Raw genomic sequence first — 20,323 nt, 5'->3', positions numbered from 1 at the left:
GTGATTTAAACTTCCAAATCTCACACTTGCAAGCACACTTCACTGTTCACATTTTTCACCCTGCTTATCATGGGTCATTTTTGCTGATTGCTAATTGATCTATGGTCAATTAAGCAGCCCTATCCACCTGCTATCACCTGGGGATCTGGTTTGAAGTCTGTGCCTCTAACAAGGACATTACCCCGATGTTGTTATTTAAAGAGCTCATTTGGTGCTTTTCACAGTTTCACTACTTTTAATTGGAATTCCTCTTAGAGAGGTTCCTTATTATCCTTCAGATGTATTTAAGAACAAAACCAGCATGATAACTGTTGTGATTGTCTCTTGTAAGGAGAAATACTACCTAAACATTTCCTTTGCACCAAGTTTTCTTATATTAACTGCTGTTTCATATAGGAAATTCACTAGGAATACAGTTTTTTAGAGCAGGAACTGTATTTTGCCTATTTATTGTGTATTTATGGTCTGCACTTAAAGCAGCTGGATAGTTAATGATGCTGTTAATAATGTATCCTTTATTGTGAGTAAAGTACTGAAGAAACTGAGAGAGCTCATCAGACATGCTGAAAGCAGGGCACACTTTTTGAGAAGCCTTTAATACATATTTACAGTAGTTTAAAATTTAAAAAAACCCCTACCATTCAATAACTTTTATTATCTTTTTGCTTCAGGAATAAAGTTTTAAAATAAGTTCTTCTTTAAAAAACATTATTGCTATTTCTCAGGGTGTAATTCAGTAAAGAAAAAGGATCAGTCTGTCAGTTTGAAGGTTTGTAGTAGTGAGTTGTTGCCTGTTTACTGGAGTCCTTACTGTATCTTCTTCCAAGTAAAAGGAACAGCATAGAAAGCTGTTAAACAGAAATTATTCCTCTTTAACCACTGAATGGGAAATATTTTAGTTGAACTAATATAGCAGTATAAGAAAAGTAAATTGAACTTACTGTTTTTGTAGGCTGCTAATATAGTTCTGGAAAATACAACTGCTGAGTAGATTAGTTGAGTGCTAACAGAAGTGCTTATCAGTGTTCCTAACAAAATACTGGAATCTCAGTGATGTTCTTCCATCTTTTTTTCTAATAGATAAGATCACTTGAAGTGTTCTTTAAGTTTCTTTCCAGCTAAAAATGACAGCTGCTGTTACTGCACAGACAAAGCCTGCTTAAAATGTGGTTTTCCTTCTGCTTCCTTGTACCTGTGAGTCCTTTTGTGCTGGTGAATTGCACTGGACTAGTCACAGGTTATTTTGGTTTGATTTGACACTCCTTGGTAGCCAGGCTGTTGTGTTCTTCTTTGGAGAGCAGAAGGATCAGGAGATGCTGCCTTTATAACCTTCTGCTCAGTTGTTCTGTTGTCCTTTCCTGTGTCAGGATGGTCTGGGTAACTGCAGCCTTGTACCTCTTCTCCAGGTACCTGTTTGCATTGCAAATCAAGAGGGACCTGGCAGAGGAGCGACTGACCTGCAGCGACAACACGGCTGCTCTGCTGGTCTCCCACCTTCTGCAGTGTGAGTATCCCAGCTGGGCTGGCACTGCTGACAGGGCCAACCCACGTTAAATCGCACACAGAAGCTTTTGGTAACTAAAAGAAGTCTCTGTCTCACAGTATTTCCTTCTCCACACACTGTAAATATGTTGATTTTCAACCCTGGGATGGTCATCAGGGCTGGTGTGGGGAGGAGCAGCTGGTGCTTATGTAGGAGGTGAATTTGGCTTCAGGGGGGTAGTACAAAACCAGCCCTTTGCTGTCTGTTTCCCTGGCTCTGCAAGCTGTGTTGCCAGCACTCCACAGCTTCCAGACAGCTGTTCCCACCTGTTTCTGTGCTCCCTCAGCTTCACTTCTCACTTTCCCTGTGTCTGGGAGGAGATGGCTGTACAGGAACTGGGTGAAATACAACTAGAGCCATGCTGGAACAGGCTCTGCAGTGGGGCTGTCAGCAGCTTTCTCCTCACTGGGACTGAAAGTGGAAATAGGAAGCAATTTTTTTGGAAGCACTCCATGCTGCTGCTGGCTCAGCCTGTACATGCTTAAAGACCTAAAATGTGGCCTTTGAGACAAGGACGGTGGAAACCTTGAGTGAGTTCAAACACCAAATAGCTGGAGCAGCAGCTGAAGTGTTCACAGGTCTGCAACCCGACCTGCAGACAGGGCCTGTTGGTGGCTCTTTGCTGGCTGGCAGCAAAAGCTGATCAATGATGCTTCTTCACATGTGCACAGCTAAATAGTTATTGGTTGTCTAATTCTGCAATGCAATATAATAATACAGTTATGATAGTATTACTTCTGGTGGTTTTATTGGAAGAGCAAGTCTGTCTTGTATGTGTGCCATCAGTGAGTGACACCTCAAAACCTGCTCATGATTTTCCAGCACTGTGGAGCTGGTGAGCAAATCTCACCATCAGGTCTTGCTTAGCTTGATTCTGCTCTTCTGAAAGGTGCGCTGTGAGAAAGTTTATTTTCAGCAGAAATTATTTTACAAAAGCACCTTTCAGTACTTTTCACTCGTTCTTTCATGAGCTGGCTTGATTTTAAACAGGATTTGCTGTGTTCTTGTCAAGAACAAGCCCAGTTCTTTCTCTGACAGTAGCTGATGGCAGATGCAATGGGGAAGCACTAAGACATAGAGCAAGCATATGGCAACTCTGCTGCATCCATCCCATCATCACTGCACACACAGCACCACAGATTGACTCTGCATCTGGGTTTGGTGGTCCTTGTATTTGTCTAATTTTTGAATTTGCTTATATTTTTGGCATCCTTCCACACAAATGAGCTTCACAGCTTAGTTTTTGGGAAGATTTTAGGATAACATATATACTTTTAGCTTTAAAAACCTTTTGTGTTTGAATTTAATATTGCAACTTCATATTTTATTATTAGGAAAAAAGTAAATGGCTTTTAAAAATTTATTTGTTCAGCTTGTAATTTTTATATACATTTGCCATATGTTCTGCTTGCCTTGTGCTTCTGTATTCCAAGCCAAAGGCTTCTGGTCATTTCATGTTGTATCAGATGGAAGCTGTTCTGCACTTTACAATAATGCTTCTTTTTTTCTGTAAATCTCTTCCTAAATTCACAGCATTGCATCTGAAAGACATGGATATGTGAAGGGGAGACCAAAATTCCGGATGTAATTTGCCATCTTCCCAAGTAGCCTTGTCTATTACTATTTTACATATATTTACTAAAAAATAAATTGAACTATGATGTTTGGTATAAGGTATCTGTAAGGAAGAAATGTTCCAGACCACCTCACAGGTCTTCTACAAGTCTCACATCTTGCACCCATAAGAAGTCTAAATTTTCCAGACCATGTTCAAATACTGCTGTAATCCCCTGGAAGTCATCTTGGGATAAATATGAGTTTGGTAAAATGAAGCTGGATACAAAGCATCATGCACAAATTTGAATCATTAAAGGCTCTTGTGGTCTCTCTAATTCCTTACCAAGTACTTCTGTCATCAATCCTTTCCCATGGTTTCTTCTTACTCTAACATTGTTTTGTTCTCTGTCGTAGCTGAAATAGGGGATTTTGATGAATCGGAAGATCGAGAACACCTTAAAACAAACCAGTATTTGCCAAACCAGGAGAAACTTGAGGGAAAGATCCTGGAGTTCCACAGGAAGCATGTGTAAGTGAGGATTAATGTAAAGCACTAATGTAACCCTGGGGCAGCAGATGGGCTTGCCTGGGGGAGGTCGAGCAGCTGCGTGATGACGTTAGAGTGTGTAAATTAAACACCATTTGAGCAAGAAAAGTTGGGTGTAGCAATAGTTACATAGTCAGGATGGAGTTGTTGGGCAGTGGTTTTTCTCAAGTGATTTTTGCAGTGTATCTTTAATAGTGTGCCAAAGACAGCTGTCATGTAATAATGGGTTTATGCAAAATTATTCTTCAGAATTTCCGTTCTACAAAGTTTGTTTTGCCAGCATATGCAGAGCTCTTGCTTTTGTCTAAATAATTAGATATCAATTGCATCATATTCTTTTGCTACACATTAAGCATAAGGGAGATGGAGAAGGAGGGGGGGAGTGGGGAAGAAATAACTTCCATCAGAATTCATGTAATACCTTATCTTACAGCTGGGTATTTTTGAAATAAGGGAAGATTATTGGTGACAAACTCTGCCACTAAAATAAAATTAGTTCCAACATGGAGTCAGGAACTGCAGGAACTTACTTTTCTATATTTTTCGAGACCTTGCATATTAGGATTTAGCAGTTCTTTTATAAATTTAGAAGTTCTTTTATAAATTGCGAATGTTCACACACACATTTTATTGTGCATGCTTGTGTGTTCTAATCCAAACTTAGATTTTCCTTTGCTCTCTGTGGGTAAACTTGTGGATTGTTGCTGACTGATTTTCTTTTAAGACTGAACAAAGGTTTTTCAGGGCAGCATCTGTGTTTAAAGACACATCCTGTAGTATTGGAAAATTAGTTCCTGAGAATTTCAGTGATTAACTATTTGCTGTTTATGATCAGTCATTTTAACTTGTACTGAAATTATTGTTAATGATGAAATTTCAGCTTTGTCGATTCTTCGTGAAATCAGGTGGTTACTTTTTTCTGCTTTTGAACCTTTGAGGTGCACGTGGAAATGATGAAGAAAAAAATAAATGTTTTAAAGTAATTTTGAAGTAAATTAAAATACGTGGAAGGATTCTTCACCTTGGGAGAAGGTAGCTGGAGGAGGGGCACCAATTCATTTCATTATTTTTCTCTTGTCTAAAGAAAAGTGCTGAAAGAATTAGTAACTTCAGAGCAAATTAAAAGAGGGAAACATCCTTTTCACAGAACTTGTAGCAATATTGTGATACTGCTGCAAGGTGCTGTGGAGTCTGAAGATGCAAATGGGTCATGCAAGGTTTTGATGATGCCATGCAGTGTCGGCTGATGGCTCTCAAATTTGAGGTGAAATGTGGGATTTTTAGATCTAAGTACCCCCAGAGCATGGACAGAACAGCCCAGTGTTAGTCATGTACCAGGATTCTGTTGAGCTGATTCTGCTTGTGGGGAATTTTCCTGCTTTGCTTCTCTTGATGGAAGGGTTGTGACTGTCTTCTGAGTCAGGGACTGGTAGTTTTGTTAAATGGATTTGAGCTTTTTTTCTTCAAACAAGTTACTTCTAATCATTCGTTACAGTAAGGAAAGTTTGTATTTTTGCCTTTCAGGAAGGAGTCAGAGGAAGGTTAATAGGTAAAGATTCCTTGCTTCATAAATGTACTTTGCAAAATTAGTTTCATGAGAATTGAATTTAATACAGCCATATTATTAAAATGATTGTAAATCTGATTTTAAGGCAGTGTTTTAGAGGTATATATGCAAGCCATGTTAAGATTAGCAGCTGAGGCATGTGATTAGAAATGGTTACCACGGAATGTGAGCAATACCTGGGTACCTTGAAGGCACGTTTCAAATTTCCCCTGCACCTTTGGAAACATTTTTGTTAGAGAGATGTCATTTTGCAAGCACTGCAATCTTACAATTAGCTGTGGCTTCCATGGTTTAACCCCAGCTTAGCCCCATCAGCTGCTAGCTCCCCCTTGGTGGGTTGGGGGAGAGATTTGGGAGGGTGAAAGTAGGAAAATTCACACCTTGAGATACAGACAGTTTAAATAGCTGAAGCAAAAGCCACACACTCATGCAAAGTAAAACCAGGAATTCATTCCTTACTTCCCACGGGCAGGCAGGTTTTCAGCCATCCTCAGGAGAGCAGGATCTGTTCATGGGTAACAGTGACTTGGGAAAACAAACAACATCACTCGAAATGTCCTCCCTTCCTCCTTCTTCCCCCAGCATTATATGCTGAGCATGAGGCCATACAGGGTGGAATATCCAGCTGGGATCAGCTGTGCCCCCTCCTGAGTCCTTGTTCCTCTCCCAGCCCCTCCCTGGTGGAGCTGGGTGTGGAGCAAAAGAGGCCTTGGCTCTGGGTGAGCTTTGCTGGGCAATAAGGAAAACACCTCTGGGTTATCAACATTGTGTCGAGCTCAAATAGAAATCCCAGCTACTGTGAGGAAAATTAACCCCAGCCCGAACTAGCGCACACATCCCTTCCCTCTTCCCTTACTCAGGGAGGATTGACCACCCTTTCCCATCTTCAGCAGTTGAGCAGGGTTCTGTGTTTTCTCAGTGCAGACATGTTTTCCCTCATTTCTGTTCCAAGGAGCAGGCAGGAGCAGGGACCTGGGCATTTGGCTTTTTCCTGGCGACGCACAGTGCAGTTGGACAGACAAAATTGCTTCTCTATCATGTTATCCTGGTGTGTCATATTTTTACTTTTTTGGTTTAATTTTTTATGTCCTTTAATTACCTTATTATTCCCCCACTTACCTTTAGCAGACTAATATTTTTGAGGCCAGGTTGGATGGGGCTTGGAGCAGCCTGGGCTAGTGGAAGTTGTTCTTGCTCATGGCAGGGGGTGGGACTGGATGATCTTTAAGGTCCCTTCCCACCCAAACCATCCTGGGATTCTGTGATTCTTTCACTGATGGTTGCTCCTGACAGAGATTTCTTGTACAAACTGGGTGTCCAGGAAGAGAAACCCATTTCTGGCAGGATGGCTCATCTCCTCCAGATTGTTTCTGTGGCACTTTCTTTCTGCCCCAGTTTTCCTTTCCTGTTTTAATTACTTCACTGTAGCTATTAGAAGTGGTAGAACATCATCACCCTCAATAAAACAGAACCTGTGTTTCCAATCCATTCTGTATATGGAGAATGTTGTAATTGGAAAGATGGCAATTGAATGCTTATTTTCTATTAAACATATATTTTTTTTTACATTTGTAAATCCTTTATTTTACTTTCAAAAATATAGCAATGTGGTTTCCATACTTTGCAAATGTAGTAATGGTAAACAAGATGAGTTATATTTTTGGTGTAGCACATTAGTTACTGCTTCAGCAAGAGCCTGAAGTAACTTATTTTATTTCTATAGTTAATTAAAAATAAAAGATGTATATTTTGTAGATGGTGTATTGGTACTGGTGCAGTTAATTCCTGGTACCCAGGCACTCAAAATACAATGTTTTCTGCCTTCCTGTGAGTAGTAGAATACTTGCTGCAAGGTGAGTGCAGGATTCAACATGACACATTTTGCCTGTGTTCACATGTCTGTGGTTTCTTTGTCTGTACATACATAAATCAGGAAAGAATTAGAAGATTTAATAGATTTATATTTACATTTACTGTTATCCCTCATGTCCTTTCACAACGTGTTAGCTTAGTTGTCCTTGGATTTAAATTCTTTAAATTGTGTGTAAACTAGAAAAACTCTAACTTGACACTTCATCTTTAAAGTTCTATGTTAATCACTGGGTTTAAATACTCTGTAAATCACCTACCACTTGACAGCATTTATTTTGAATCCGTTGCCATGGGAATATTGTATCACAACCAATATTTGTCTAGCTGGATGGTTGTAAGGAACCTCTACACTAACATCTATTGCACTGACAGCAGTTTTTGCTGGAAATACTGATATTAGTGTGTCGTCCATTGACCTGGGGAAGATTAAGTAGATTTATCTGCTTAATGGCTGGACAAAATTAGAGCAGATTGTTTTGGCACTGGGCTGTGCAGCTAAGCCTGCAGGCAGCATCTGAGGGCAATTTCTGAGACTGCCTCTCTTTGTACCCGTCTGTGGTACAGTCAGAGCTGCCTGGCTCTGCTCCCAGCTCCTCCACACCAGGCTCAGCCTTCTTTGGTGGGTACAGGCAGGTTGTGTGCACGTGAACATTCTTAAAATTGGCTGGTATCTTATTTTTAATGCTCTGAGATGTGCTGTGCTTTGGATCATATGTAATGGTACACGAAGTAACTGTCAGTGGTTCTACATCAGTTACACCAGACCGTTCATGAGGAATTTTTAGTACTGCAGAGCTCCAATTTTCCTCTTGCTGTTTTTTTGTTTTGCCTTCCTTCCCTTCCAACCCTCCTTCCCAACCTCAGCACCCTCTTTAAAAGACAAAGCCCTGCTTTCATTCTTAATGTCGCTGTATTCAGAAGAATTACAGCGGGAATTAGTGTGGGTGGGAGTTACACACAGTGCTCTCAGAGTGTAACTCAGGAAGCTCTGCCCAAAAGTAGGATTTATGACCTACCTCTTTTGTCTTGTATGTATTTAATAAATAGGAACCCTGGTACTCCAGCTTTTTTGATGCAGTTAAGGAATCTGTGGTGGAAATGGAAACAACACTCGAAGCCAATTATTAAAAGCACTTGCTTCAGTGTTACTCATTTCAGTGAGGGGAAGAGAAATCTGCTTTGCCAGTTGAAACTCTAGACATAACTAATACATGTAGTAGTAACACTGGTAGAAATGCAGCTACAAGGCTCTCTCTGTAGTTTGGCATTTCTGTTTCCATTTGAAATCAGGTTTTTGTTCCTCTTATATTCCTCCCTTTATATTACATGGTCACATAACAGTGACGTTTGGGTAAGGGTGGATTATGGAATGAGCTTGTAAAGTCAGGAATGTCATTGAATCCCTGCCTTCTGGAGGTGCCAAAATGAATTTGTGATTTCCTGCTGTAGTGTTTTAGATTCTTTGTTTTCCCCTCCAGAATGAACAAGGCAACAGAGTACTGCTGAAATCCTGTTGTCAAACTTGTGTGCAGTCAGGCTTACTTTCTCAGGGCATTTTGTGTATGTGTGTGTTTTACACTAAAGAGCATTTTAGTCAGTATCAAAGAAGCATTGCTTTTACTAACAACTTCTATTTTTAAAACCATAGCATATAAGTTTCATAATTGTATTCTGAATTGTAGAGACAGCTCTATTTATATTAAAAAAAAAAAAAATCTATATGGCACTAAACAATTGTTTAATCTAACACGTGACTCTAGGTGGGTTGAAGGAGGTATTTTTAAGGAGTATGACTAGAAAGGCCAGTCAAGGAAGCAGGAGAATTTATTTAGTACAGATGTTGTGGTTGGCACTGCATAGTACACAAAAATAGGTAATGCTAAAAATAGTTTGTCACCTGTTTTAATGAAATGAAATGCAGATTTGTGGAAGGAAGGCCATTTTCTTCTTGGAAAAAAAGGCTTGTAAAATTTGCTTAGTCTGTGTGTGCAGGAATCTAATCCGGTTTCAGCCCTGGTTGTTTGTAAATAGAATAATAATATTTGTTTAGCACCGGTGTCTTCCTTGTATCATTACATTTATCCTAGTGAACTTGCACATGGAAGTAATTTGGTATTTATTATTTCTAATCATTGTCAGCAGTGATGTAGGGGGGGGTCAGTTTATCCAGCTGTGGCTGCTACAGCCTCACTGCTCTGAATGCCCCAGCGGGTCCTGTGCTGCTGGTGTTTCATAGAATTCTAGAGTGGTTTGGGATGGAAGGGATCTTAAAGCTCATCTTGCTTTGACCTGCTGCCATGGGCAGGGACACCTTCCACTAGCCCAGGCTGCTCCAAGCCCCGTCCAACCTGGTCTTGGGCACTTCCAGGGATCCAGGGGCAGCCCCAGCTTCTCTGGGCACCCTGTGCCAGGGCCTCACCTCCCTCACAGGGAAGAATTTCTCCTAATGTAATCCTAATCTCATCTCTTAATTTAAAACCATTCCCCTTCTCCTATCACCTTCTGTCCATATAAAAAGTCCCTCTCCCTGTTTTTGTTAGCCCTTGTTAAGTACTGAAAGGCCATGGTGAACTCTCCCTGGAGCCTTCTCTTCTCCAGGTGAACACCCCCAGCTCTCCCAGCCTGTGCTGCTCCAGCCTCACTGCTCTGAATGCCCCAGCGGGTCCTGTGCTGCTGGTGTTTCATAGAATTCTAGAGTGGTTTGGGATGGAAGGGATCTTAAAGCTCATCTTGCTTTGACCTGCTGCCATGGGCAGGGACACCTTCCACTAGCCCAGGCTGCTCCAAGCCCCGTCCAACCTGGTCTTGGGCACTTCCAGGGATCCAGGGGCAGCCCCAGCTTCTCTGGGCACCCTGTGCCAGGGCCTCACCTCCCTCACAGGGAAGAATTTCTCCTAATGTAATCCTAATCTCATCTCTTAATTTAAAACCATTCCCCTTCTCCTATCACCTTCTGTCCATATAAAAAGTCCCTCTCCCTGTTTTTGTTAGCCCTTGTTAAGTACTGAAAGGCCATGGTGAACTCTCCCTGGAGCCTTCTCTTCTCCAGGTGAACACCCCCAGCTCTCCCAGCCTGTCTCCAGAGCAGAGCCACTCCAGCCCTTGGAGCATCTCTGTGCCCTTCTCTAGTCTTGCTTCATTTTATGGAGTGTCCACTTATGCTGGGGGCCCCAGATCTGGAGGCAGCTCTGCAGTGGAGTTTCCTGAGGGTTAGCACAGGCAAGGGTTCTCCTGCTTTTCCTGGTTCTCCTGGACCATATTATGCCTAAAACTGGGTAATGGTGTTTTCTTGCAGGATATTTCTGGTTCAGAGACCTACTTGGGTGACATGCTTATGTTTGTGATAAAGACTTTTTCTGCTTTGCAGTGTAACTGGGGCATGATCAGTAGCAGCAGTCGGACTTGATAATCTTCAAGGTCTTTTTCAGCCTTAATGATTTTATGATCCTATGATTCTAAGAATTCCTTCATTTCCACAGCACCATTTGCTTGTTCATGGAGGACCTTTAACTCCTTGTCAGGACCCATGAACTTACAGAGAGTGCTTTGACTTAGAGGGCAAAGCTCTTGTCAGTATGAGTACCAGCTGAAAATGCACTGCAATCTAACACACTCCCTCTCACTGAGAAAAACGGGGGGATTGAGGAAAAAAAGAACTGTTTTCATGCAGGAGAGGCAAAGTGTTAGTGGTTTGATGTCAGCTAAGCTGGGGAGCAGTCAGTGAGGGCTGAAACTGTGACAGGTGTGTGCCAGAGTCAGGAACAGTCTCTGTGTTGTGGTTTTGGACCTTGTGCACCCTTACAGAGCAGTTGCTCCTGTCTGTGTACAGCTTCCTCCTGTTTTTAGGGTAATTTTGACAGCAAGATGAGGTTTCATTTAAAGATCCTTCTCAGGATTCCTTGGCAGAGAGAGAATTATCCAGCCAAAGACTGGAGGAATGTGTTGCACCTGGAAGTAAAAGAGTAATAATCTTGTGGTCCCAAAACCTGACCTGAAAAGGGTCATTCTGTTGCAATATTTGCATTGTTTCTGTTTTGCTGGCTGTGCAACTCTACCAGCTCTCACTTCTTATCTTAGTTAATGCTGATGTGTACACAAGCAAGCAGAAGGAGGAGCACTGTGGATTGAATTTGGATTTGTTTAACTTCATAGTTTCTAAACTGAAAAAGCTCTGAGCTAATTAAAATCTCTTTCAGCACTTGTCCTGGGATGCATTTGACATTGGCCATCAGCTGTGTCATTACAGAATTTTCAATGTTACATGTGACTTGGAGTGAAACCATCCAACTAGATGAGACAGAAAATTTTAGTGCCAGAGTTCAGACTTAAGTGTGTTAGCAGTGTTGGCAGTATAGTAGAACCAGATTGTTCTTAAAACTTTATTTTTCTTCCTCATTACCGGAAACTGGAGATGTATGGCATCAGATTCCACCTTGCCTCTGACCGTGAGGGCACCAAAATCAATCTGGCAGTTTCACACATGGGTGTGCTGGTGTTCCAGGTACAGATGGCAAACTGTGTCTGTCTGTCCTTTAGCAAGTCTGGGAGTAAGTCTCCCATTCTACCATAAGGTATCTCTGATGTCTTGAAAATCTAATGTGTTCTATGGTCAAGGAGTGTCATTTAAGCCCCCAAAATACTGGTCGGTGCAGCTTGTTCTTGTGCAGAGTGAGGAGCATCAAAACCAAGTGACAGTAAAGTAGAGGGTCTTTGCTTGAAGTTAGGTGTGTCATCAGAGAAAATCAATTCATTTGGAACAGGCCTGGGTCACGTCTGTCATCCTGGACTTTTGGTTTGGTTTCTCTTCTTTTCATATTCCAGTGTATTTTTGCTGGGATATTGTTGCTCTTATTGTATAGGAATGCTGATTGATTGGTGTGGTTGGGCCAATTAGTGTTACTATGTTTGTTGTATTAAATAAGTGACTCTGTGCTCAGAGTCCTGTTTGTGAAAGCAGTGATACTGTTTTCCTCTCCCCAAAACACAGAGGCAGCTGATCTACTGAAATATCTCTGTTTGGGTGCTCAGCTGAGTCTTACCTGTCCTTTAGTTACTGTGGGGCTGCTTCTTTTGGAGGTGCATCAGCCCCTGCAGTCCTGCAATTCCTCTCAGACTGCTCAGTGGCCTTTCTTGTTTAAGGGAATATTGCTACCAGAACTAAAAATCCAGCTGAATGTGTCCACATACATATGTCTATGTACCCACAACAGAATTTTATTTGGTACTCTGCTTTTCTGACACTTTTGCTAACATTTAATCGTTCTCATTTTAATTCAGGGTAACACGAAAATCAATACCTTCAACTGGTCCAAGGTCCGTAAACTGAGCTTCAAGAGGAAAAGATTCCTTATTAAGCTCCACCCAGAGGTCTGTGTAAGTTTTACTGTGCTATAGACTGGTCAGTGTTGAAAAAAATACCTATGCTTCATTTTATTATGAACGTTTCTGGAGTTTGTGATTTTATGAAACAGCCTCAGTAGGGCAGGCTTGGCTTCATCATTCACGGGTAAATCCTTCCCTTCTCACCCCACAACTTAGGGTCTTTAGGTTTTGTGTTTCAATCTCAGCTTATTCTTGACACAAGCTTACACAGGTATAAATGTAAAACAGAGAAGAATTAGTAGACCCAGGAATTTGGTGCACCCTGTCTCAGTACTTCTACTTTGAAAAAGTTACATCCACTTTCTTGAATCAAATGAGAATTACCTGATACATCTCAGGTAGGAATAGGTGGCTGAAACTGTATTGTTGTAGCTTCATTTTAAGGATGGTATGATTACTCTTGCTTCATCTTTTCTATACAACTGTATAGCACAAGTGTTATTTTTCATGCTTAGCTGATTTACAGTAGACGTTTTTGATTGCAGATGTCATCAGAGTTGTTGTTGCTTCCACGCTGGATGACTAGATTGCACTCAGTTTTTAATTTATATTAAAATTGAGGAAAAAACCAATTTTGGACATACTATAATTTCATGTATCAAGGACACCTGAAACAGGACACACTGTCTGCTTGTGTAGCAATGTGTCTCACAAAGAGTCCTTCAGAAATTCCATGAGATAACTGTACTCTGACATATGCAGTATTTTCCAGTTTTGTCTAAATTTCAGGGAAACAAGCATCAGAACTCTTAGAAAAAGATTACTATTTTAAAGTAGCTACTATTTCACTTAAATATTTAAATTTTTCTTTGAGATTTCTAAAGCTGAGTTATATTGAGCAGGTTTCTAAAGTCTAAACACTTTTACAGTTTCAAGGTAAGCAAACATTTTTGAAAGCTATTAAATAATTTTCAGCTGCATTCAGAATCACTCCCATTAAGGCACACAAGAAGTGATTTAGCAAAGTCCTGCCTCTCGCTGGAATTCAACTTTTTTGTTGGCACCCATATGCGCCTTCCTTTTCTCCTTATTGTCATTTTAGGTGCTGCTGAACTTCTGTGTTTTTTTTCCCAGGGCCCATATCAAGATACATTGGAGTTTCTTTTGGGAAGTAGGGATGAGTGTAAAAACTTCTGGAAAATCTGTGTGGAGTATCACACGTTCTTTAGGCTCTTCGACCAGCCAAAGCCAAAGGCTAAAGCAGTGTTCTTCACCAGAGGGTCATCGTTCAGATACAGGTAGGGAGAAACACAACAGCCTCAGTATGTCTTAGAAACTGAGATCAGAAGGAAGAAGTATTTTAAAGTCATTCCATCTCTAATGCTCATCCCCTGTGTTTGATAACCTTTGTACTTCTGTGGGTTCACAGTGGACGAACACAGAAGCAACTAGTGGATTATATTAAGGACAGTGGGATGAAGAGAACCCCATATGAAAGGTAAGATGAAATAGCTTTGTAAGGCAAAACACAGCTGAGACTTTCACAGTGCCCTCATTGCCTAAATTTCGGTGTTTTCATGCTGCTTGGAGGCAGGCTCATCCTCAGTTATCAAATTTAAGGTAGCTAAACAAAAATGTAAAGGATTTATTATTTTGTGATGATGTAAGAAGATTAGGAAAGTTTTGGTACCACATTTTGATGTCTATGGACAATGTGTGGCTTAGCTGTCTGAAAGTTCAGCACATATTCAAGATTCCATAATGTTAATGAGGACCTGTGGCTGTGCAATCAGCCTGTGGCAGAGCACATAATGGAACTTGGGATCTGCAAGTTTGTGACCTTAAAGACTCAATTGTTTCTAAACATGAAAATATATAAATTAAGAATATGCTTTTTCCTTATAAAATTGTTTTTTACTTACTTGACTCTAAAGCTGTCCAGTCTACATGTGGGAAACTCCTCCTCCTCCAAATCCTAATCCAAACTATGTGTGGGAGACTCCTACTCCTAATCCAAAAGATTATAGGGACTTAATAGGAATTTTTTAAAGTTTGCATCAATCTACTATTAATAAGTATTTTTAGTGTCTCAGACTCCAGTTGAGCTCCTTTTCTATATGAAAATTTGATTTTCTGTTTCATTATTGACATAGAATGGACCTAACTACGAGAGTTAGGTAGGATACCACTTTTTGGAGTCTAACATACAGACTTCTATATGGTTGACTGAATTTGTAAAAATTTGAACAATTGTTGCAGGTTAGCTCATTCTGGTTCTGAAGCCATTCCTCTGTAGATGTTTATAATAATGACAGAGGATGGAGTTAAACTAAAATGTGCTGTTTAGTATCCAGTTAGTATTCAGCCCCAAGTTGTTCTTGAGTTCCCCATGAGCCAGGTGGGGGTCAGGCTCTTTTCCCAGATAGTGGGTGACAGGACAAGAGGAAACAGCTTCAAGTTGTGCCATGAGAAGTTTAGGTTGGATACTGGGAGAAATTTCTTCGCTGAAAGGGTGGTCGGGCAGTGGCACAGGCTGCCCAGGGAAGTGTTGTGGAGTCACTGTCCCTGGAGGTGTTCGAAAAACGTGGAGATAAAGTGCTTGGGGACATGGGGTAGTGTTGGGGCAACAGTTGGTCTTGATGATCTTAGAGGTCTTTTCCAACCTTAATGATTCTCTAGTTCCGTGAATGATCTGGATCTTGCTTTACTCCATTTTTATACGTTTCTTACTCTTGCATCATTTAATTTACAACTCTTTTGACCTTTTAAAACTTGAACTAGTTATTAACAACACATGATAAAATAGAGCTTGAGATGTTTCTGTTGGCTACTGGAATGATCGCAAGAAGTGATGGGGGAAAGAAAGAGGCTGATGCATGTCTTGGATGCTGACAGGCTGGTCTGTTCCACAGGAGGCACAGCAAGGTCAGAGCATCCACTCGCACCTCGAACACAGATGTGCCAAAGCAGGTCAGTTCTGCAGCGCTCTCGGTGGTGTGGTCAGGGGCATTGACAAACAACTTTCTGAGGTGATAGTGAAGGAGTCAACTCACCAGGATTGCTTCCACTGTTTTCTCTGTGTCTGGCTGCACGGTTCTTTTTGTTGGTGTTACTGATCTGATAGTTGTAGCCAGTGGAGTGTAAATTGAATAATATTTTACTCAAAGTTCCACTGAACCGAAAAGGAAATGTTGGACTTTTCTGGGGTGTTGTTATTTCAGAGGATTAGTTTATCTCCAGGTACTCTCTGACTACTCTCTGGCAGTCTCAAGGCAGACTCAAGATGCCTTCTGCAGGACACAGCAAGAAACAATCATTTCACTGAAAGCACTTGTGTTACATGGGAGAGGTTAAGGAAGGATCACAGAATTTCACTGTCATTTTGTTATTTTTCCCTGTGGATGCTTGTTCAGCTATAAAATCCATGCATTTAATTTTCCATCCAGTTATCAGAATTAAGGAAAAAAACCTTGCCTTTTACATGGGCTGCTGGATCAGGTTCTGTGCAGTGTTTGCTGTAAAGTGAGCTCCTGTGAAGCATATATTCCTTCTGCATCTGGATGTAACTGGATGTTACATTTGTTTTTTATGTATGACAAAAACCTTTTTATCTGTTGTATTTCTGCCTTTTTTTTTTTTCCTTTTAGAGTGTCCCATTCAGTGAGGGCTTGAGAACTCCAGGGTCTCCAGCCTCAACAGCTGACCCCTTCCACTCGGTTCACTCCTTGGCCGGTCCTGCTTCTATCCTGCCCATGTTTGCTGAACCCAGCCCTTCCTCCTTGGACCCCCGAGCACCGTACACAAGGATTCCAGACAAAACCACTGCAGCACCAGTGGAAGAAGCGGGGAGGAAGCTGATGCAGCAGCCTGGATCTCCCATGCTCCAAGGTGTTGGGTTTGGTAGTGTTGCAGGAAACTGTAACCCGTCTTGTCCTGTTGTTGAGAGTGGTTGTGATGTAGATGTAGAGAGGAGTAGTAAGGAGAGCAGGGTTGCCGGTTGTCAAAATGACAATGATGAGGATGACTTTACCACAGGTGTATTCATTGCTGAAAAAGAGCAGCAGCATGGCAGCCGAGGTGCCCCTCTTTTCACACTGACAAGTTCCCAGTTACAGGTGTCGGAGGAGTTTATTGATGACGACCCAGCAGAAATGTCCTTTTTTGCTGGGGGCTCTGAGGCATTTTCCTATGTGTACAGTGGGTTAGAATTAAAGGGTTCTGAGTTTTCTAAGTGTCTGTCAGAGTCAGCTGGTTTAACTGCAGATGCCCTCCAGCAAAACACAGTCTCTGCTCAGTCAAGCCCCGACAGGTACTCAACTGAGGCCGTGGATATGAATATGGAAGAGGAGTTTGAATTTGAAGAAGGGAGCGATTTCAACGGCAATGAGAGGCCATCAGACACCTCGGAGCTGTTTGAGGTGAAGGCCCAAGCAAGCAGAATGCAAAGCCTCCTGAGCCCCTCAGAAACGAGCTCCCTCATCAACAACCGCTCCGAGAGCAGCTCCCTCAACAACCTGCCGCTGAATGGGACCTCCTCCCTGCACACCTACAGCTCTGCCAACCATTCCGAGGCCAGCTCCATGCTGAACTTCCCTGCCTACTCCGTGCGCTCCGAGTCCAGCTCAGCCTTCCAGTTCACGGACATTATTGACCAGCTGGAGCAGCTGAGCTACCCACCCACCACCACAGAAGACTCCAGCAGCACGGACACCGACTCCTGGGACTCGGGAACGGCTGCGCCTCTGGATGAAAACCTTTTCTTTAGTAACCCCTTTGCTCAAACCGCCGGGGACAACTGTGCCTTTGACTTTCAGAATAATTTAAAAAATCTCACTCAAGAAGACTGGACAGAGAAGTCACAAATCAATTGATTGTCTTGATTTCTGTGGTGGATTCCTCTGTGCTGTTCAGGCTTGGAAGTCAGTAGGGTGTGATATCAGTCAATCCAGTGGCTGGATATTAAATCACATAACATAGTTGATTTTTAAAATTTTTTTTAAAATTCCTGTGCCTCTTCAGTGTCCCTCCAAGAATGCAAGTTTTGGTGCTCTGTTTCTGTGCATCACACTACATCAAGAATGGGTTATAATAGGCTACAATGTTGGAAAATACTGCATTTAGGAAAAAACACTGGTTTCAGAGAATTTTAAGTATCAACTGGCTCATGCAGACATCACAACTTACTGAACGATTTCTTCAGCTGTAAACATATCTGTAAGAGTCTCATCTAATGTGCTGTTCCTCCAAAATCCAAATAAAACAGTCACTTTTGCACATGCTTGTTAACCAGCAGCTGCATCCACTAAATTGCCTGTTTTCCTGTGCTGTAGCAAGATCCTCATTTTGGGTTTGTTTTTGTTCCCATAATCAAAAAAACCGAACAATCTTCAAATGATCTCTGAAGGACAGTTTTAAAATACCAACCTGTGCTACACATCTGTGGTAGGCTTTGAAGAATAAATAGCCTATACCTACCTTTGGAAGGTAGTTTGGAAGAGGGAATGCATATACAACCAAATGGAAATAGCAGTTTCTAAACTTCTTGTGAAGACAAGCTTATTTGCTGACTTCCAGATGTCTTCAGCAGTCCAGCAGCAAACATTTTGCAGCAGTTTGGAGATACACAGAGACTATAAAAGCACTTAATCCCCATCACATTTCCCTTCTTTCTTGTTATTAATCACTCTGCATAAAAATACTTACAAATTAATTCAGAAAAGTGTCCTGTATCTGTGGAGGACAGCTGGTGGTCAACCTGGTGATAGCTTTAACTTTTTCTTTAAAATATGGGCTGCATGCAGAAAAATACTGTAATTTTTCTGAGAAATGGAGTTGTTAGGAGAGGTAAATACTGGAGACAACAGGGTTTCAGGGCTTTTGTAAATTCTTTTAGACAGGTGGCTTTGATGTGAGACTTGAGCTGTAAGTTCGGAAGTGTAATTGAAAAGACAATTGAATTGTTGCTTAACTGATCACATTTAATTTAGCAACATTTATTGAGGCGAAACAACAAAAGTTGTGAAATGTCCTTCCCAACTGCCATGGATTGTGGGGGTGAAATTCTGAGCTTCAGCTTGTTAAGAGCATTTTTTAGACTACATCCAAGCAAGAATGGGAAATCCGTTAACACCTGACCCAAATCTTGTGATGGAAAGCATCATCTTCTTCAGCCATTTGGTTTTGGGTTCCTTTCTGCCCTTTTCAGTCCTTTGTAGAGTGAGTGCAGTACTAATACAGTTGATGCCTCCAAAATAAGCAGCTTAGTTACAAACATAACTTTATGGTCAATGTTATTGGTAGCAGTTTAAATATGGTCTTGAGACATTGTTAAAGACCTTCATTGTTTACTCAGACATTTAAAAAATACTATTATTTCTCAACTGAAACTTCGATGGAATACTTTTCAACATGAGGCAGAACACGAGGAGGTAAAACCTCCTTTAGTCACCCATTTCTTCCAGTTTAGTTTTACCAAGGTATAACTATTCTGCACAGTGCTTGCTTTTATCTTGTGTTTGAGTGCAATGTGTGCTGTCCCATGAGAAACCTGTCCCCTTTGCCAGCAGCACAGAAAGACAAAGCACATTCAGAACAAAGTATTAGCCCAGACCTCCAGTAATGCACAACAAGGTGCTCTTTTTTTTTTTTTTTTGCTATATGTTACTTCTATTTTATTTCTTTCCTGTAAGAATGTGTGTTCTGGCTCTTTGTGGGAATTTATTCTGGCCTGTGGAGATGATGTCATGGGTGTGTGGTGTGACATTTTGAAATAGGACTTGGAGGAGGTTTGCAGTGGTGTAGAGAGCTGGTGCCTTTAAGTATGTTTCTAGGTGGTTTGTCTGACTTCTTCCCAAGATGAACTACATTGTGTAACCTAAGGAAGGAAAAGAAAATCAGCATAAAGATAGAATTCTGTCTGCAAACTCTGTAACAGGTGGTAGCTTCAGGGACAAGTATATAGATAAAGATGTAGGAAAGGCTGTTGATGCCTTTGATCTTTTAAAAAAAGAATCAGGATTCAGCTATTACATATAACTGTGTTTCATGTCCTGTGCCTCAATCACAAGCATTCCTTTAAATGTGTTAGAATAGCTTAAGATGGAAATAAATCCAATGAAATTCTAGTTTTCAAAAGATCTTGGTAAAAAGCTGCCTGTATTTTCAATGTACAGGCTTGCCAATTTGCCTTCTTGCACCACAGTTAGTTTGAAAAGGCATCTTCAATGTTTTTCTTCTTATTTTCTTCTTTTCTTATTTTGCAACTGTGCAGATCTTTTATTGGCAGTTCTAACTCTCAGGGATTTTCTTTTTTTTTTTTTTTTTGAAAAGGAAGCAATAAGATTCTTAGTGTAGTGCCCTTTTTGTTTTCCAGAGGAATGGTAGTGACTAGGATTTCAGTCTTCTATCTTAGGGCAGGTTGTGTGGATCCACGTGTGAGGAAGGGGTGAGGGGAGCTTTGACCCTGGTACTGATCTGTTCAGATGAAGGTTTTAGGTACAGAATGAGAGTTCAGAGCTGCTGCTGTGCCCCTGTTAGTTCTGTCTGTGCTCTGGCTGACTGAGAGCACAGAGCTGTCATGGTTTCCTTCTGTGCTTCACTTGATTTCCAAAGCCATATGGCTTCTGAGGATATCTTTGCATGCTGAGCTGTGTTGTTTTGTTCAAGCTTTCCCAGACAGACACAAAAGAGCAGAAAATTTGGTTCATAAGTAGAGTTTTTCTTATAGCAAGAAAGCTGTGAGCAAAGGTTCTTCATCATTTCCTTCAGAGGCATAAGTTCAGATTCACTTTCCAGTAGAGATGGAGAGAAAACCAGCTGCCCTCAAGGGAAGGTGGCAGCTCAGACCTTCTCAGGGAGCTCGAGCACCATGTATGGGTTATTTCAGTGCAGTGGAGCTGTCCTCTTCCCCCCTGGC

The 20,323-nt window shown here is 41.3% G+C and overlaps 1 protein-coding gene across 1 annotated transcript in view; it reads left to right on the top strand.

Annotated features, from left to right (window-relative positions):
• Positions 1 to 20,323, top strand: part of FARP2 (FERM, ARH/RhoGEF and pleckstrin domain protein 2) — a 70,572-nt gene that overhangs the window by 20,763 nt on the left and 29,486 nt on the right. The window contains 10 exon segments of the mRNA XM_008629522.2: positions 1,407 to 1,504; positions 3,515 to 3,629; positions 10,642 to 10,655; positions 11,442 to 11,587; positions 12,364 to 12,459; positions 13,543 to 13,706; positions 13,838 to 13,906; positions 15,321 to 15,378; positions 16,056 to 16,296; positions 18,273 to 18,281. Coding sequence (XP_008627744.1) covers positions 1,407 to 1,504; positions 3,515 to 3,629; positions 10,642 to 10,655; positions 11,442 to 11,587; positions 12,364 to 12,459; positions 13,543 to 13,706; positions 13,838 to 13,906; positions 15,321 to 15,378; positions 16,056 to 16,296; positions 18,273 to 18,281 — 1,010 coding nt within the window.

Source organism: Corvus brachyrhynchos, unplaced genomic scaffold, assembly GCF_000691975.1.
Source record: "Corvus brachyrhynchos isolate BGI_N302 unplaced genomic scaffold, ASM69197v1 scaffold223, whole genome shotgun sequence".
Classification (NCBI taxonomy): Eukaryota; Metazoa; Chordata; class Aves; order Passeriformes; family Corvidae; genus Corvus; species Corvus brachyrhynchos.
The sequence above is the reverse complement of the archived record's forward strand: the minus strand, read 5'-3'. Positions and strand labels throughout refer to the sequence as shown.